The 19,947-nt window shown below is 41.4% G+C and overlaps 1 protein-coding gene across 1 annotated transcript in view; it reads right to left on the reverse strand.

The window, feature by feature from the left end:
* CPS1 (carbamoyl-phosphate synthase 1) overlaps positions 1–19,947 on the reverse strand; it is a 190,925-nt gene that overhangs the window by 55,607 nt on the left and 115,371 nt on the right. Inside the window, exons 12-23 of the mRNA XM_087732304.1 lie at positions 17,342–17,431; positions 16,155–16,283; positions 15,461–15,567; positions 14,922–15,063; positions 12,323–12,400; positions 10,699–10,797; positions 9,912–10,007; positions 5,499–5,688; positions 4,777–4,934; positions 3,877–4,005; positions 1,203–1,347; positions 602–812 (exon numbers count right to left, since the gene is read on the reverse strand). Of these exons, the coding sequence (XP_087588430.1) occupies positions 602–812; positions 1,203–1,347; positions 3,877–4,005; positions 4,777–4,934; positions 5,499–5,688; positions 9,912–10,007; positions 10,699–10,797; positions 12,323–12,400; positions 14,922–15,063; positions 15,461–15,567; positions 16,155–16,283; positions 17,342–17,431 (1,574 nt within the window). The remainder of the gene's footprint in view (positions 1–601; positions 813–1,202; positions 1,348–3,876; positions 4,006–4,776; positions 4,935–5,498; positions 5,689–9,911; positions 10,008–10,698; positions 10,798–12,322; positions 12,401–14,921; positions 15,064–15,460; positions 15,568–16,154; positions 16,284–17,341; positions 17,432–19,947) is intronic.

The following is a 19,947-nucleotide window of genomic DNA, read 5'->3' on the forward strand; positions in this document are numbered from 1 at the left end:
TTAAGATTAGCCAACAAAACAAAGGCAGCTAGCAATACCATTTGCATCAATCTGACAGACATCTCATTAATAACTGTGGTCCTCTGAGTCCCAGAGATGATTTGCAGGCAACATATGGATACAGTAGATATGCTTTGCAAGGACAGCTATTAGGCTCCCCCCCACACACCTCCTGGGAGTTTTTCCATTTGTAGTAACAGCATCGGCAGGCTGGAATGGACCTGAAGGGCTCACTAACCCCTTCTTCCATCTCCCAGCAGGAACGACTCTCCAAGGGTCAATCCTAGCAGATGCTGACAAGAACTGTTCTTAGAAGCTTCCCATGAAGAAATCTGCACCTTACTGACCTGACAACTCCAGAGTTCTCCCTAACAGTCAACTTCAGTATTCCTTGCTGCAAATTAAGCTTGCATCTCCTTGTCTGAACTGCATGGAGAGCAGATGCAGGAACTCTTCTTCCTTGCAGCTGTCACTTATGTGTTTAAATAATACACTGATCCAAGTCCCTTATCGTAATTCTCTCTTTTTGTTCTTCTCCCCTCAGTTTTTGTTTATTCATTTGTTTGTTCTGTAGTATTTTGTTTTTTTAAAATAATCTTACCCTGTCGCCTTGGAGGCCAAAGCTGAACTTCTCGAGAGTCTGGCATTAACTTCAATGATGTAGTACTCCAGAGAAGTTGGATGCAGAGCAAACTGGATATTACACTCTCCCACGATGCCCAAATGTCGGACAACTTTAATGGCACGATCCCTCAGCATCTGAAATTCCTCATTAGTGAGTGTCTGGCTTGGAGCCACTACAACAGAATCCCCTGTTTGCCACAAGGTAGCGGAGAAGGAAAATGAGAAGCAGTTTAGCAGCAGTAAATTCTAGCCACACAGGTCACTTTCTTCACTAACCCACTGCCAGTAACAAAGTTACCACATACATTCAAAGGTGTGGAGGCACAGTTGATGAAAAGCACAGATAGTCATAGGCCCAGAGTTGGAGAGGCCAGGCAATCTTAGGGAAAACAGGATCATAGGGGCAGCTTTAGCCTAACAATATCTGTTTGTATATCTGTCTGTATCCAAGACCTGAAGAGTATTTCCAGAGCCCACTTCATCAATCACAAAACTATGTCAATAACAGCAGATAGAAGGGCACTACATAAAAACGTTAACAAGCCATTTCCAGTGAGCTACCCTGTGCCCAAGCCTACCTGTGTGGACTCCCATAGCGTCAATGTTTTCCATACTGCAGACAGCAATACAGTTATCGGCAGCATCTCTCACAACTTCATACTCTATCTCCTTCCAGCCAACAACTGACTTTTCCACCAGAATTTGGTTAGTCATTGCAAATGCCTGGGAATATGTCAGGGAAAATGAACAGTAAAAAAAAAAATTTATTAGAACATGTTCCATATTTAAGACTTCTGTGGCTTATCTTCAGACATCCCAGACCAACATGAAAATTGAAAGATGAAGATAAGCGAAGTTCATAGCACCGATGACAAGTACTTTATATTTCTCTCTCTCTCTTTTTTTTTTTTTTTTTAATTTTGCATTAGCTTCATTTGAAAGGCACAGAAAATATTTATGTGATCTGATGGGAATAAAAGCCAGGGCATGTGAGCTTGCAATGGCATGTAAATAACAAATAGGAATATAAAAATATCTAAGGCTTCAATCATGCAACAGACACATGCTTTTGTTTATGTATGTGGGCAGCCCCATGGACTTCAATAGGAGAACTCTGCAGAAAGCTAAATGACTAAGTGATGGGGAGCGTGGGTGCCAGCAAACACTACATAATTAATAGCACTAATAATGCTGCTTATCATTGGCATACTAACCAGAAGCAAGATTTGTGATTTATTCTTAAACTAATCTTGAAAGCACTCCTCAGCACAAGAGACAAAAATGAAAAATACAGTTTGTTGGTAAATGAGTATAATCTAAGTGAATAAATGGCCTTAATATTAGCAGATAGAAAACATTAATCAATTCTCGCTTAAAATCCTAGAAAGTAACAGGCACATTATCAATCCATCCTTTAGCAAAGCTTCTTGTTTTAATGCTGCCCATGAATCAGTCTTCAGTCTGGTCCCCTCTGTAGTTAGCTCAAGCTGTTATTCAAATATTGCCCTTAGCTCAGTTGCCAAACTCGCACACAAAAAAAAAAGAAAAAGAAAAAATAGTTTGAGGAGTGGCACTTCACACCCAGCCTAAGCAGGCACTGAATTTGCAAGGAACACCTAGCCACACTTGTAAAACAATCTATGCTGCTCCTGTGTTACTGTCTGTTGCTCACTCAAAATGAACAGAACCAGGAGACATGAACTCAAGGCCAGATTACTCGAAGTAGCAGTGGTATGAAACATCCATAGGTGTTCAGTTATCTGAATTATATACAATTCAAAGTCCAGTGTCTGAAAATCCAGTTCACAGAATTACTACAGATCTTCTTCATAACTGAAAAGAACAGAGTTTCCGCTGGGCTGTGGAAATGAGTGTCCAAAGTTGAGCTAATTCAACAAGACTCAAATTGTTTTTCACTGTAAATTTTAAAATATTGTTCTCCACTCAAAACGCTGAAGCTCTTTTAGTATAATTTTTGAGAAAATGAAAACATTTACTTAGAAAGTAAAACAGAATCAGACTTTTGGTAGAAAAAATGTAAAGTTTCAGAAACATGAAAAATTTATGAAAAATATGAACTGTGCCACTCCTAAAATTTTACAGATAAGATGTTTAAAGAGCATCTGTTTTACAGATTTCAGGGAAATACGGAGATGTTCAAAACCACTTTTTAAAAAAAACACCAGGAAATGCTGATCAAAACCAGGTTTTCCTACTGAAAAATGTTTTGATATAAACCTTTCAGACAGCTGCATCCCAGGGTATCTGGGTGAATTTCTGCATTCTCTAAACACAGACCATGCGTGAGCTTGGGCAAGCAAAGTGTTTCCAACCTCATCCATCCATCTGTAAGATGGGGTTACTGTACCCACTGCTGCCTCCTGCATCTGCCAGTCCTGTCTGCTGAGCCTCCCTGCGACAGACACTGCCTGAGCAAATATTTGTTCAGCACTAAGTACACTGGACCCAAAGTCTGTTTGCATGACAGCAGTGTGGAGGAATAAAAAAAAAGTCGTTTTCACAAACAGCTCTTACTGGCATCAGCAGTATTTCTTTCTAGAGATACATGAAAGGTTAAGAGGTTCACGAAATCAGGAAAAGACAAAACCAAGGATTTGAGAGACCAATTGGTAGAGATTTATTTCCTAAAATTCTGCATTTTTGCCAAAGAAAAAAGCTTTTGTTTCATTTTCCCCAATTATCTATTTACTTTTCACAGCAAATTTATAAAAAACACTCCCAGATTTCCTACAGAAAAAGAGCTGTCTCTTCCTAGCCACAGACAGCTGGTGGATGTCAAATTATGAAGTGTCATTCTGTTAAATCTCTACATGAGCCTTTAACCTAGCAAAAATACCATCTTTAGACAGAAACACAGCAGAGGCCCAAGCCTCCCAGCTCTTCTGTCTCTGATATTACATTTCAGATGTTTCAACTTCCTTAACATCTTTCATGTGCCATTTACTCCTGAAAGTAGGTGAATATAGTCCACTATGTTTCTTTTCAGACCAAAATTGCTCAAATTACGACTTGTTTCTCCTGAATTTAACAGATCTGTCATTTAACCATTTTCATTACCCAAGTCAGCAGGAATTATGAAAAGAGGGCATTAGAAGGAATCAGGATAACATTTTACAGATAAGATGAAAGGTAGGGTATGTACAATTCCAGTGTCTGTAACTATTAGAAGAATACCTAAAAAAAAATCAGATGTCCAGACTCTATTCCCAGAGCTTGCAATTGCAGACGTACCTTTGTACCAAGGTCCAGCAAACTTTCCTGATCAAGACATATGCCTGACCCCAGACCACCAAGGGCATAAGCAGAACGTATCATGACTGGGTAGCTAATCTTTTCAGCTGCCTTCAGAGCATCTTCCATCTTAAAGAAGAAGGGAACACATTTCAGAGATGTGATAACAATTAAGATGAATAAAGTCTTCAACTCTGATTACACGGTTAACTGGAAATCCGATCAGTAAGACACTAAGCTGTCTGAAGATAAAATGAAAAGAATAAAAGTTGGCTTTGTAACATTACTCTGCTCTGCCAAACAGCAGAAAACCAGAACGTGGACTCAAGGAGGTGACTTCTGTCCTTAGTTATGTGTAGACTTCCTTTCTGACTTCCCATGGAAAATGTCCTTACCTGGTCTGTCTTCAGACTTCAGCATAAAATAACCCCTCCAACAGACATCCTGGTTTAAGACCTGTTTGGTTTCCTCCAAACTCAAACAGGCCTTCCCACTGAACCAATTTTTTGTTTTCACACTCCTGTCCTCAACAAGGATTTCAGTACTGCTGATTTTGAGGACCTGAAAACTTAAGTCTAAATGGCTTGTGTAAGATTTAAAAACACATAAACAAACAAAAAACATAGCCACTGAAATGTTTTATATTTTTGTGCTGCAGTACAGAAGTCACCCCAACCAAATTTACTTTTCTTATCAATGGACAAATGCTTAATTGCATTTTCACCCATTTTAAATCATGGTCAACCAGCATCAACCACTGTGGAGTGCTGACGAAAGTGTACAACCTACAGTATCCACAGCTGTGTTTAACTTTCATTCAACAAAACTAAAAATTTTTTTCTTAATAACTCAAACGGGCAACAGTAATAGTAATCGCATCTTCAAAATTGTCTGATTTACCGATTCCACTGCAAAGCTAGGAGCAATCTTTTCATTTAGCTCAGTCAGTTTATCGGAAAAAAGCTTTCTATCCTCTGTAGCCATGATGGATTCAACTGATGTACCTAGGACCTTCACACCATACTCCTGCAGGACTCCTTGCTTGAAGAGTTCCACTCCTGCAGAGCAAACAAAGCCACAGTTTTGAGGACTGACAGTAGAAGAAGAAGAAGGTATTCAAGCAGATATCTGACTAGCTGACAACTTGCCTGGTCTCATCAACAGTTAATTCTGTTATTCTTTATCAGTATTAGAACTCAGAAACATAACATGGAAGTTTCTGTCCTAAAATCTATGAAACTTGGGTCTCTTAGTAAAGTTACTGCTTGGCCATCATCTGCAACACGGGTGGATACTGTTGCAAGAAGCTAAATGAAGCGAAGTTTTCCTTTTGATCTTGCCTCAAAGTGGTCCGAATATCCTCAATTCAACTATGGTAACTAAGACTTAAGCTGCAAAGCAGGATATATGAATTACTTTTAAGCACCAAAACCAGTAATTAGATACAATGTTCAAAGTTTAGCAATTACTCACTCCCCCACGGTCAGTATCTCTGCCTGTATCACTTAGTAACCGGGGCAATATATGAAGCACATGGGTCTTGCATGTCTGCACAAATAGAGTCTGCTGAACCACGGTGAAAACCATGAGTTTGCCTGCCAAGGCACCTGTACTGTACTCACCACAGTTGAGGGCAGTCTGGCCACCCATGCCCAGAATTAATCCATCGGGCCGCTCCGCCTTGATGACCTCTGTGACAAACTGTGGAGTGATGGGGAGGAAGTAGACAGCATCAGCCTGCTTTAAGCCAGTCTCATTGGTCTGCACTGAAGCAATATTGGGATTCATGAGGACAATTTTCAAATTTTCTTCCTGAAAAATGAAAATCTGCACTAAAATGAGGCATATTTGGAAAAAGAGCTAACAGCAGCAGCAGCAAACAGCAGAGGCAGCATCAAGGAGAGATGGGGTTCAACAAGCAATTCACCAACAGCAGAATTTAGAAAGCCTGGTTCCGTATGTACTCTCCTATAAGGGATTTCTGGTATCTTGTACCAGGCTGAGCTAACGCCAGTTCTTTACTTTTGTGCCTCTGCCTGTCTGTGAATCTTGACAGAATGGAGATTCCCACCTGATTCAGAAATTTGGTTGAAATTGTTTAACACATTTAGGAGTAACATAGGGGAACCAGGAACAAACTCCAGCATAATCCTGTCTGTCTTCTGTTGGAAGTCAGACTAAAAGTGACAAAGCAAAAAAAAAATGTAATCAAAAATCAATCTTTTCTTGACAAGCAGTAGGTCTTTGATCATGGGTATCCAAGTAGTTCTCAGATTTTTGTACTGACTAGTAACAGTACAAGCATACATTATTTGCTTTGACTTTCCATAAAGATACTTTAATTTTCCTTTATCACTTTAAAAATCTTGTCTCATAACCTTTTCATTTGGTATTGCACATACTGAAAGACAAACGCTGCCTCTATATGCAAGACAAAGGTTAGCCAAGACTTCACACTGTTTTTCTCTGTCACAGATAAGAAATTAAGATAGAGTGATAATAAAGTTTATCTGTTTCCTGCTATACCAGTGGGAGTTTTGCCACTCTTTTGGCTACAGACAGAAGTTCACTACGGTTTGCTCAATAATAGAAAAGTCTGAGTCAGAGCTGGGCAGATCAACTCTCCTCACTCTTGAAATATTACTGTGTAATGAGGAAGCCAACCAAGTTTTGCTAATAATGATAAGACCAGAATGTGGCCAAACTTAAAAACCACATCAACCACAAGCAGATAAAGAACAATGTATTACGGCTTTGTTGAAAAGGTGGACTGGGAAGTGCAAAGGCTGTAGCCTCATCTTTATGGGAACTCACTCTAATCTCCATCAACTTCTTGTAAGGCAATAAACTTCTACAAACAAACCATTCGCAAACAGTGCTAATTATAGATGCAAAATACATTCTAAGAGAAAGACTTGCTATATGGAAGTTGCAGAGGTTAAGAAACAACAACGAAGGTTCTCATTAAAAACAGGAACTGTGATCAGAGATTAAAAAAAAAAAAAAAAAGAGTTAAAAGAAACAGTAAGAAGGTTGGCAGGCTAAGTCAGCCATTCCTCATGCAAATGCTATGGAAGTGTTGCTGGGACCAGTATAGAAATGGCTATTTTTCCCCAGTTCACAATAAGCATGAAAATGCCATAGGGTTTTTCCATGTTTGTTTCAAATTTGTGATTGCTTGACCCATTGGTTTGGGGGAACAAATATATAGCTTACCTGCAGCAGTGGGATTCTCACTCAAAGCTCTGACTGCTCAGTTCAGGTATTGGATAACATTTCTTTTCCTTCCTTTGATAACTTAAAATACTGCCTTAAAGACTGGTTGTAAATTTCTGCTGACCTTCTTTCCCCATGGAAAGTTGGATTTTTTTTCACTGAAGCACACTTTCCTTGAAAATGTGTGGGGCAGAGAAAGAAGAGATAAAATCCTCACGGAAAATATTTTGGATTTAGACAAATGACCCCAAACTGGGTAGTTTTCATGGTGGTGCTGAGGAAAAAGGGTAGATCTCTAACCAAAACATTCTTCTTTAATAAATGTATTCAGAAATTCATAGCTATAATTCTGTTGTATTGAATGAAGGAGTAAGAAATATATCACTTTACAACAAGCTGGAGTATGTGTACTTCTCAGCCCTTTCTTTTCTACTTATCTAAGGCAAGGTGTCTTAAGGACCAGCTAGCAGTGATGAGGAAGATAATTAACGAGAGAATTAATGTTCACTGTGCTAAGAGAGACACTTTGTACTGATATCACATCCTCTGGCCCAGCTCTTCAGGATGTTGGATTTTAATCCACTTGCTGTTTGCCCTTGGAACCCTTTCCTTCAACTTCTGCCTTTTTAATTTTTTATAAGCACACAGCACTCTGCACAATGGCCACCCATCCTGATTGGAGATCTTTGTTACAACTTAATTAAAACAGTGAAGTAATAATACTCTAGGAGGGCTCCATTCCTCTTTTTGTGTAATATCCACCTGTATTCAGACTAGTTGGGAGAATCCCCACTGCAAGTAATCCAGAAGGTTTTTCAAATGACCACAAGCCCGTCTCTGTTATTCACAGATGCTTCCAGGTCTTGTTCTTCAGAGGATGTTCCTGCCTTTGATAAACATTCTTGCAAATATAAATTCACTGACTGGGGAAGTCCCAGCTCGACAGGGTTTTACTCTTTAAAAGAGGCACCCATTTAACTGTATAGGACTGAATGTTAACAGCAGCATCTTCTTATAATGAATTGGCATTCAACAGACTAGGAAGAACAGCAGTACATAGCAGAATGAATCAGAATATCGAGCAGTGAGAATCCATATTGATTATTTACTAAAAAAAAAAAAAAAAACCAAAACCACAAACAAAAAAACAGGAGAAGTCTAAGGGGAAAGAAATCTCTCTTGTCCCCTGTTAATTGTCTCCGTTCTCTCCCACCCATGCTCTGCAGCTTTCCCCAGGCAGCCACTGACCAACCGCCTTCTCTCCTGCATGCAACTGTAAATCACTCTGCCAGAGGCAAGGTCAGGAAGTGCAAGTACTGCTGCTGCAATGGCTGATTAGCCTGCAGATCAGAGTAGCTGGCTGGTGGCCACGGGAAGGGAAAGGGCCCTGTGGGAGGTCAAGCTAGGGAGATTTATGATTAAAAAAAACCAACTCCCACAAACCCGAGTTGCGTTTGAAGGATGAAAGTGGGGAAAAAAAAAAAAAAAAAAAAAAAAAAAGGGAGAGAGATGCCTCTTTTCCAACTCAGGTCATTATCTGCACTCACCAACTCTGGGATCCTCTACTCCTAACTTGTTCTTGTTTTCTTGATGACATGGCCACTTTGAACTAGTAGTCAGGAATAGCAATACAGGACACAAACAAAGCATATACAATACAAGATGTGTTGTAACACTGGGACCAACCCAGAGCAACCCCAGATTATATTTAAGATTACTGTAATTGATTTTGTTCCTTCCCTGACTCCAGGGTCAGCAAAGGAATAGATCGGCCCTAACGTCAGAACAGCCTCAGAGCCGCTCACAATCATCACCTCATCTGAAGACAGCTGCTGCATCAGCTCTGAATCTGTCAGACAGACCTCTACAAGCTCTCCTCCTTCTTCACATGAGGTTAGACATGAACTAGGGGGCCCAGGTAACTTTTACACTACCAGTAATAACCCCATCACAGGAATACTGCTATGCTTCTACACCTTCTCCTAGCATGAGCTTTTCCTAACACCCTTTCTAGGTGCTTTCCGCTTCTACAGCACGAAACAGCCAGAGCACATTATACCCCAAAACCCACCATGTGAGCGCACTACGCAGGTTGCTTCAGCACAAACACCATTTTAAATGCATGCATTTCTCAGGCACATATAGAAGTACACATGCATTTTTGTTTGCCTCAGAATAATACAACTCTCCAAGCTTCAGAAAGGGAACATCAGAAACAGGGTAGTAAGTTTACTGGACAAAATTCATCCAAACGAATGACTTTTCAATCATTCCTTTCAAGACTATGAATCTATTCTGGAAACAAAACTTGGTATATATGAACTTTAAAAAGTTCATCCCATTTAAAATAAACACCATTCAGAAAAACTGCCTTGATAAGGCATTCAAAATCTTTTGCATAACAGTCTTGACAGCAGCCAACCGTTCAGCTGTTGTTATTATTTGTCTGCCTTGCAGTGTGTTGGCATATCACAAAGTTTCAGTAATTTCAGCTCAGGTGTAGCTGACCCTATTCCTCCTTTTCATTTCCATTCAATATGACAAGCCTGGAGTGACCAGTCACACATCACAAATAACAAACTGCTTGAAGACTGCAATGGAAACCTCGAAAATGTCTCTCTTCAGAAGGTAATTCTGAGTGGTTAACTCGCATCACTCAGCCAACAAATTCACAAACAAAAAATGTCTACGTTTCCCTATAGTCATTTATTTTCACCAGCTTCCCTGCCCCAGTGATACTACAGTTGGATAATCATAGTTAGGCTGTGAGAAGGGACAGTAAATTACTTGAGGTTAGTATTTGCAGAGTATCCTCTCACCTTCATGGCTTTCACAGCCTGGGATCCAGAGTAATCAAATTCCCCTGCCTGACCAATCGACAGACCCCCGGATCCTAGAATGAGAACTTTGGAGACCTAGAAGTGTCAAACAGCATGAAAAAATCAGTCCTATGGTAGTGGATGTTGAAATGAACAGAGACTGTGCAGCACTGAACAGCCTTAAATTACAAAACATAAGTTCTAAAAAGAGACGAAAAGTCGCCTCCAAAGCCACTGCAGTTTTACTTCTAAGAATATTTCTACTAGACTGCTCCCATATATCTCTAGTTAGAGAAACACACGACTTATGCATAGGGCATACAATAAACATGTTAATTCTATCATGCGCTTATAGACAACCATGCATCACTTTGGCTGCCCACAAAGTCCAGCTGCCTTCTCAGATAGCAAAACTGTATGAAATTCAGCTCACGCAAGGAATTTCAGACTTATTTGCTAAGCAACGGAGCATCAACATTATGCTGCTGGCACAAAATCTCATGGCCGGATTATCCCAGGGCACCTCATACACTGCTATGGGAGTACCTTTCTTGGGAGAACTACAGAGAAAAATACATGAAATGTCAGATCTTAAAACTGTCTCAAAGCAAAGGGAGTTAATAACACAAGAGACGCCTGATGACTGTGAGACAGGCCTTTTGTAAGGGAAGCCTCCTTTGAATTCCATGGTCAGCTTTTTGTGCCATTTTGTGCCGTGGGTTCAGTAGGAATTAACAAGCTCCTAGCCTCACTGACAGGCATGAATAATGAGTATCTGTACACTGACCTCCACTCTGGAAGCTGTCGCTCCAGCCTTGGGCAGGACCGAGGAAATGGTAGTGCCTTTCCCTCTCTTAATCAGTGAAATAAATGAATCAAACAGGAACTAGGAAAAATAAGCACATGTATTTAATCACCAAAGTGGAACTAAACAAATACCAAGCAAAGAAGGAAAAAACAGGCCATTTGTGAGCTTAAGCTATTAACTCTGCTCTGCTGCCTTCAGAAGGTAGATTTACACCATCAGAGAAGAGAGTATCGTTATTTGAAATTTATTTAACAACTTTGACATATCTGACAAAGCTGCATTCAAGAAAGTGAGGTCACATCAGGAAGAAAACACGTATCAATCACGTCTGCATGCTCTGCTTGTATATGGCTGGCAGTGTAATGAATGAGTATGCATTAAAAGCTACAATACAGAAGGCCATATATTTAACTAGCTCAAGGGAACAATCTGGAATGGAGCCTGCCACAACGCTGGGATCTGAACAGGTATATCTAAACATCAGTTGTGCTAAATCAGTATTGTCCTTCCAGAGGAGATCCCAGAGCAGCTGTGAGAAAAGTGTTCTCCAGCCAGGCCAGACGGGGAGGCAGAAAGACAACTGCTGGCATGCAGGCAGCTGCACACAGTGGGACAGGCTCCCCACCTGGCCCCACACTTGCAGAGCTTCTGTCCACACGGCCCCTGAAGCTGGCTGCTGGGAATCACCTATGGAAAGAGTATGGATGGGTCCTGCAAGCCTAGAAGGATAGACACTATGTTATCAAACCCATTCCAGCAGTGGGAGTGCACAGACTTGGAAAAGACACAGCTGAAGGTTGTTTTCAGTTCTCTGAGATTAACTATTCAATCAGATTGCTAGGAAACCTCTTGATAGCAAGAGATTTACTTGCAGGTTTAATCAACATCATCAAATTAAGATTAAAATAAGCACTTCTATGTATTCTTTCCTCTTCCTCTCTCAAGAAATGCTAAATAGTTTATTTATGTTCAGACAAGCCTCTTCTGCTTTCCATATCCACTGTTGCTGCTTAGTCATACTCTGTGACTACGCAACCAGTTGTTATGGAATTTGTGTGCAGTCACAGATGGGGGGATTAAAATTTCATTTCACCTAGGAGAACCAGAGTGAAGAAGTGTGAATCCATTTACATAACTCTACAGTAATTTGAAAGTGGAACTAAAATGTATTAGAAAATTAATGATTTTATTACAAAGCATCTGGCTAGTATTTTTTTTCTGTTAAGATAAAAATCCTTTTCCTTTTGCAATCACCCCAGGTACAAGAGATTTGAGCCTGATTCTGCAAAGGCTTAAGCACTTCAGTAACTTCCAACACACAAATAATCCCACCAGGACTCAAAGCATACACGTCATGTAAATGGAATCATTGATCCGAAGCACACAGAAGTCAATAGATGCCTTGTTGCTGATTGTAATTAGCTATGCATCAAGCTAAGCAGATACAAACCTATGCACGACTGGGCCCTCTGTCAGGATCCCGACATTTCCAAAACCAAGATTTAGGACCATCACCAACATAAAGACTTGTCACTGTAGCTGATACATATCTGCACTCCCTAGGCCATCTGAAAGCAAGCCCAGATCAACTCTCATACAATACCTCTGTGTCTCTTGGCCCAGGATTTGCATCTGGGTAGAACTGTGCTGTGAAAATCGGTCTGGTCTCATGCATAATTCCCTGCAGGAATGAAAACAGTCATCTTAGACACCTCCTTGCAAGCCGGCAAGAGAACAGAAAGCCACACCTTTCCATTGTAAGCACTGAAGGCCAAAGGACTGGCGTGTTTCTAGGGGCTGCCAAATTTACACCCATTTCATTCCCAGTCTTCAAACAATGTCTTATCTGATGAGTCATTGAGCCTCTTGCTCTTCTGCTAACACTCCAATGCCTGTATAACCCACTGAGCTATGCGTGGACAAGCAGCATAGTGGCGACATCACTTCCACTACAAGAGCAAACACTACTAAGTTGTAAGCACTTAACAGAGCAGATAGGCTAGTCTCCTTCCAGAGGTAATCCTGGACCAGGCAGAGAAGAAAAACATGCACAGCAAGAAAAGATCACCTTGGACAAGTCTGTTATGGAATGAAAGGTTTTACCATCCTGATCTGGTTGGTTCTGGTATAGAAGAGATGGATTTGGGTCACGTTCTTGACTTCCATAACTCACTTTAAATACTGACACAGGGTCTTGCACATGATCTCTGTCCTGGGTTGTTTTCAAGCCTGTGGTGAAGTGGGACCACTGCTCTGGACAAACAATAGCTATGAATGACCTAAACTGAGTTTGGAGACAGTGCTTGTAGTTTCAGTTGGAGCCAGGAAAAACAGACTTCTCATTTGCATGGCCTGATAGCATCAAGCAGCATGGTCCACTGGGAGACCACCCTGTAGCTGTCATTGCTTATGGACCCCGATTCCAGATAGAAGTAGAGAAGTGCCTCAAGAGGCAACCCAGGAAAAAATAGTCCTGATACAACCTGCTTCCCTGAGGAATGGACAAAGGAGTCCCAACAGCTCCTGTAGAGCAACAGTGCCATCCAGAGCTGCAGCATGGGATGTTGGCACAGGACAGGGATGAGAGATGAGCTGCTGACCACAGCCACAGCTGATCCATTATGGTATAAGTTTCTGCCTTCAGAGTAAAGAATGTCATCAGTCTGTCACATTTTCCCTGAATGCTCATGTTACTTCTAGTTACATACAAATATCTTTTAAAAATATTCACTCCATGATTTGTCAGTATTTGGAAACCTGTGTTGGTCCTGTCCAGCTGTGATGGGTCAGGCCAGTCACAAGAAATGTTTTTTTCCTCTTTCAAACAGAAGAATGCAACAGTCTGCATATGAGAGCCCATTCAACCCTGTTCCTGTTTGTGCATCCCATGCTAAAACAACATTGCTCCTTGTCCCTAAATGAATGTTTAGGAGACCGATGCTGCTTTGGGGCTCACAAAAATGGTCCTTTAGCTCACAGAAAAGAATGTCATGCTTCTAGATCCAGAAGAATCATGTCCATCCTTATCACCTGCTTTATGCAAAAGCACCATCACACTTGTCTCCAATCTTCAACTAAAGCAAACATGTGAGGCCTGGGAATGAAAGGGTTCAGTTTGTCAACACAGCTAAAACAAACTCATTTCAAAAATTAAAACAAACTCATTTCAAAAATTGAACCAAACAGCTGCAAGTTTTTTGTATTAATATCTTGTTTGGTAACATTTGTCTCTATTTAGATACATCTGTAAGGATAAAGAAAACGGCAACTGACAAACAACAAACTTATTCTGAAACCATCAGCTGGAAATTACCGCTCCTCGATCCTGCAAAGCATAGCCAGGATATGCCAGAAAAGCACTGTTCAATCTGCCAGACTTGATGTGGGGCATTTGTACAAAACAATGGAGAGGCATATTCCTGTGGGGGAAATTGCTTTTGAAAATACCTTCTTTTCAATGATTTTCTGATAAATAACAAGACTTCACTGACTTCTACAACACTGGGCCTAATGGACAAGATTTAAAATGGGCAATTACAAAGCCTGAGATCTGTCTCAATGTCTGTCTGACCTTGTCAAAACTGAGCTATGGGATATTGTTTTCTTTCCTATGCTTTTCCCTGTTCAGCTGTGAACCTCCAGAGGCCAGGCATTTTTAATTTTTTTTTCCCTACATAGATGTCGCTTGACATGAGACCTCTACCTTAGATCCTGTAAGTTGTTCTCTAGAGGTAACTGCCTCTCTCTCTCATGACTTTAGTCCTTGGAATTCTATTTACAATAACAGACCAAATCAGACTGCAACAATATCCCTTTTCTGCATTGGGCAACACAGAACCAACACAAAACAGTGACGCAGGCTAGCGCACCTGTGGCACAAGCGCTAAGACAGCAGTAACTGAGTGAGCACTGCTAATGGTAGGGAAATCACAGAGGTTAATAAGGCAGTTGTTCAAGGGAAATCATAAGGTCACTGTTGCAATCCTACACTTTGGGCTAGTATGGAGAACAGTGGTAATGGTTCAACCCCTTTTGGGCTGTAAGGCAGAGCCCCAAGTAAAGTAGATGGTCAGATCGTCAAGTTTAGTCCTGATAACTAATTGTAACCTGATAGCAAGCCCCCAGGAGGTGAAATAAAGTGAGACGGAGCCTTCACTCACTAGAGGCTGCTATGTGCAAGTATCTGGAAAGCCCGAGCTCACCTCATTTGTTTGATCATTGGCATTCACAAAGAGAGGTTTCCACCCAGGTGGGAGGGTAGAGCTGTCGATGGCATAACCGTGGTTCTGAGCAGTGATGACAGCCTGTCCATTCACTGCATTCAGGACAGGCTGGTTCTGTCCTCTGAAAGAGAAAGGATCAGAGAACAGGGGGCGGAAGTGCTAGATGTGTCCAAATGCCACAATTAGGAGGAGCTGATAACTGTGGGGCTATACACAGTAGTTCAATAGTAGCTGTTCAATACTGGCAGCCAATCTCAAAATGATAAAACCTAGGAGAAACTTTGCTATCCTTCAGTTTGATGGGGATCAATTACATCACATACTTTCAAAACAGCCTGAAAAAAAAGCAATGCATGACATGGCAGTTTAAAGGCAAGGAGAATGGTTGGAATGAAATAATGTTACTGCCATGCTAGCTCCCATTAAGGCAGTTCAGAAGCAAAGCACTGCTGCCCTGTGGCCTTTTGCTATGCTGAGCTGGTCTATCTGGGTCCTGGGAAGCAGAAGAGCTGCCGCACCTGTTGGCCATCTGCATCTTGTAGGAAGTAGCTCCGGCTGCTATTCCAGTGATTAGATTCCCCATGCTAATTCCAAACAAGGGTTCTGGGCGATTGCTCTCCAGGACCTAAAATGAAAAGGTTTTCAAGAGATATTGGAGTGTCTCTGTTTGGCAATGCCAGCATAAACCATGCTAGTTCCCTCACAGCAGCCACACAGACTTGGGAAAAAGCTGAATGCAAGGGTGCAACAGCCTATAAAGGAAAGTTTCCTCCTGTCCTCTACTTCAGAGGAAAGCCTCAGAGCACAGCTTGATGTCTCAGTCTACTCGAGGGGAATAAGCAATGACACTCTGCATTACAGCCATTTTGTGCATGACTTATTTCAAATGGGAGCACTGTGAAATCAAGGCTGTTGTTTCATAAGGTCACAGAGGTCCTGAAAGAGCACAGGGTACTTTAAGGCACCAGTAAGGTAACTGTGGTAACCACGTTTACTATATATTGTTCACCAAGGTCTGTATAGCCTTATTGTAAATACTCAACTGGAGACAACTCCCAGTGGACCAACATGAGGAATACCCCAGGCAGCTCAAATGACTGAATGACATTTGGTCCGTAACATGTTACTACAACCAACTGTTTAGATTTCAGGCACTTAAAAAAAAAAAGGCAAATAAACAAGAATAATTAGCCTATGGCTATTACACTGTACCTTTCTGACATTCTGAATCACCTCCTGGGCCTTCATGGGATCCCCTGGACCTCCAGAAATGATAAGCCCATCATACTCCATGCTGGTGAAATCATGGTCCCATGGAACCAAATGCACTTCTGCACCTCGCTGGGAAAAAAACAAGGGAACAAGAAACGAGGGGAGGAGAGGAACAAATGAATTTGTGTCAGGAGGTTGTCCCCATGCTCTCATGTCCCAGAGGTTGAGTTTGCATTTCAGTCATTCCTTTGCCAGGGACAATACCAAGGTTTCTCTCAATTTTCTGCCCAGATTATTTTCACAAAACTGGTAGACTTGGTCTCTCTGAGCCATCTCAGTGTTTGTCAAGTCTGTCTGAAATTCACTAATAAGATCAAAACTTACGAACGGAACGCAAAATAAGTATGTATGCACACATGTAAAATATGTTCACTTTTACACGGTACATTCATCCTAACCGCTAAAATACGGCTTCACAGCCTCATTCTATGACATGCCAGAAATAGTTCTGCACATCAAAAATGGGATGAACATCCACATTAACTAAAAATCAGAAACAGGGAAACCCGGTATATCTAGAGAATGAGAGGACACCGTCTCATTCCTCCTGTGTGCCTAGAGAAGCAAGGACTGCTACACCACTGTGCCAACAACAGGAAAAGATTTTCACAGAATTATAGAATTAAAGAACAGCTCAGGCTGGAGGGACCTCAGGAAGCAGAGGTAACTTCAACTTTAGGGGAGGCTGCTGAGGGCATTGATCAGTTGAGTTTTCAGTACCTTCAAGGATGGGCATTCCACAACTTCTCTGAGCCCATGTCAGCCATTCACCACCCCCACTGCGAAATTTTTTCCCCCCATTTATTTATTTTTGACAAGGTTGGATTAACCTTCCTTGGTTGTTCCTTAGAGAGACTGTGCCTTCTCTTTTTAAAGCTCACCTTCTCCGAATTCTTCTCATGGCTGAGAGTTGCTGCACAGGTCCTCTTCCTTGCCACCTCAATACAGTGTAACATGTTCAGAAAACACCTCCCAGTCCATAAAAATCATCCTAAAAATCGTACCTCATTTTAGGAGGGAAAATGCTGCTAGAATGGATGTGTCCAGGCAGAAGGACAGCTAGTGAATACAGGTGAGGCTTTTACCAAAGTAAAACAGGAGGTGAAGGACATAAAGCACTGACCCACCTTTACCAGCAGACGGATAACGTTGTGCTTCAACCCACAGTCGACAGCTACAACTTTAATTGGATTCCCTCTACCATAAACCTTGACTTCCTATAAAAAGACAGACCATGCTGTAAATGACAGATCACCCCCCACCCCCAAAACACAGGGAAGAGGAGTAGAATAATTTTTCACCAACATGCAGCAACTGGTACTTAACAATCAATTTACATGGAAATCTCCAGAAGTACTGCAGACATTAGCGCTTCCTTCATTTTTCTGTGAAAGTAGAAGTTATAATGCTCTTTTATATACTGTTGATTACAGCAGAAACAGCAATCCCTAGGAAATCACTTGTTTCCATAGCTAATGACAAGCTTTTTTCTGTTTCGCCTCATTAGCAGTGAAGCAGCAAGCCAGTTCTCACAGATTATTGCAGCCCAAGAGAAATGCCAGATACACGGCGAGAGATTTTCAACTGAAGTGAAGTTATCCTGCTGATGCCAGTGGAGCAAGGCTACTTCACACCAGCTACAGATCCATCACATTAAACACCACCCTGACCCTCCAGTCACAGTAAGACCAAAGTATAGCACAGCTGGAGATATCCTATGAGTGACCTCTAGTGCATCACAGCAGTACAGACCAGGCCAAGCACACCGCTGAGCGTGACCTATGTTCATATGGACCTAACAGTTTTACATATCACACAGCACTTCTCCTCCTCTTTCAGCTGCTGCTCCTTAACCCATTCTACAAAGTAAATTATCACCAGTCCCAAGACTGGACCATTAGCCTTCGTACACTCACTAATCTATTGGTCGCAACACGCATGGAAGACAGCAAACAACAACTGCAACATGCAGACATATTGACAGACAGCTGTAGCACTGCTGTAAGGTTATTTATGGACAGCTTCTTTCTGAAGCTTGCTGAATTATTTTACTTATTACATGACTGCAGTTAGCACCAGGCTGGGATGTTATTCATCAATAAGCACATAAGGCAGCCTTCTTCCTTCTAAAAACAAACTCTGTGCTTACCTTCAGTTATTGTCAGCTTCTGAAAGCTGATATTGGTAAGTGTACTTTATCCAAAGTGGATCTTCTCTTGTGCAATACACTACAGATTTTTTTTTTTTTAACTAAGTATCTCCCTTTTAATTAGCTTCCCTGGCATTCATATTTCACAGCTGGGCCCCTTTATGAAAAGATGCTAAAATCCATGCCCAATATGCCTGGTGCTGGGTGACGAACTGAATCTTTTCATAGGAGGATTACAACCAGTCAGAAGGAAAAATACGGCCTCTACAGGGAACCCAATATGAAGTTTATTAGCAGAATATTACAACTCTTCCCTCTGTGTTATCCTAACTCGGTTCTTGTTTTAACATTTATCTTCTCAAAGATTAAGATGAAGAGACTTTTAGGATGCAAGAGCATGTCCTATGTGAGGACAGCTCTGATCATCATCAGGAGTGACTTACTGCCATGTCAGGAGCAAGGGTGGAAGAGATGGGGTGCAAGGAGCCACCTTTCTTCACTACAAGGTTTCAGGCTGCAACACATGAACCACCAATGGTCCCTAATCCACCTCTGAGGACATGACTCAGCACAGAGCCAGCAGTGTTACCACTGATGGTGCAACTCCTCCTGTGTATTGCTCAAAGGAGATTTTTGTATCAGAACATATCTTGTAGTTCACACTACATAATCAGATGGCAAAGTATCCCACAATCCCTTTTTGAGAATGAGTAGAATGGAAGTCATACTGAAACTGGTTCTTGTTAGATCACTCAAGGCTTCTGATATGAAGCTGTGCTTGACATCAAATATGACAGTATCTTCACAGTCACCAATACACAAGTGGATTCTACTTCCACAGTCCACGGTGGAACTGTATCACTGCACAGGAATTGTATGGGTCTTCTACCTGCTGTCTTCCAGGCTTCTGGGAGGTGGCTTTCAAAAATCTCAAGAAGATTAAGGTGTCCAGTTCTCACAGACACTAACTTAGTGTCATGTGCCAGAGTCCCTTAAGAAAAACCCAGTCTCCTTCTTAAAAGGACTTTTGGAGACCCCTCAATCCCTCACAACATCCATACTTAAAAATCTGCAAAACATTATGAAGCAAGAGTATGTCTAGACAGAAACCAGACTGGGAACTGGATCAGGGAACTGTTAAAATATATTCCTTCTAAAGCCAGAGGATTTCCCTCATCTGTTCACTGCACAGCCTATAAAAAACTATCCCAGTCTGAAAGGATGATGTGGGAAGGCTGCGAGCCAGCAGTCAGGAAGAGTAAAAACTCCTGCTGGCAATAGTGCTGAGAATAAAAAGAGTACATGGGGCTGTATGTATGTATAGAAGTGACCTTTTAGCTTCAAGTGGTTTGGGACCCTGACCATCACATGCACCAAAATACATCTCTGACAAAAGTTTCTGCAAAACACTGGCAGTTTTCTACATTCACTGCCCTGCATAGGCAACGTTAGCAAATAGAGCCTATACCACCAGCATCTAAAAAAAGCAGGGGAAAAAAAAACAACACTAAAAATATCAATCACTCCTAGTGTACAATTGATAAACAGATTCCTGATGTTACTGTATCCTGATTTACATGAAAA

This window comes from Nipponia nippon, unplaced genomic scaffold (genome assembly GCF_047370975.1).
Source record: "Nipponia nippon isolate SJK-2023a ecotype South Korea unplaced genomic scaffold, ASM4737097v1 scaffold_5, whole genome shotgun sequence".
Lineage (NCBI taxonomy): Eukaryota > Metazoa > Chordata > Aves > Pelecaniformes > Threskiornithidae > Nipponia > Nipponia nippon.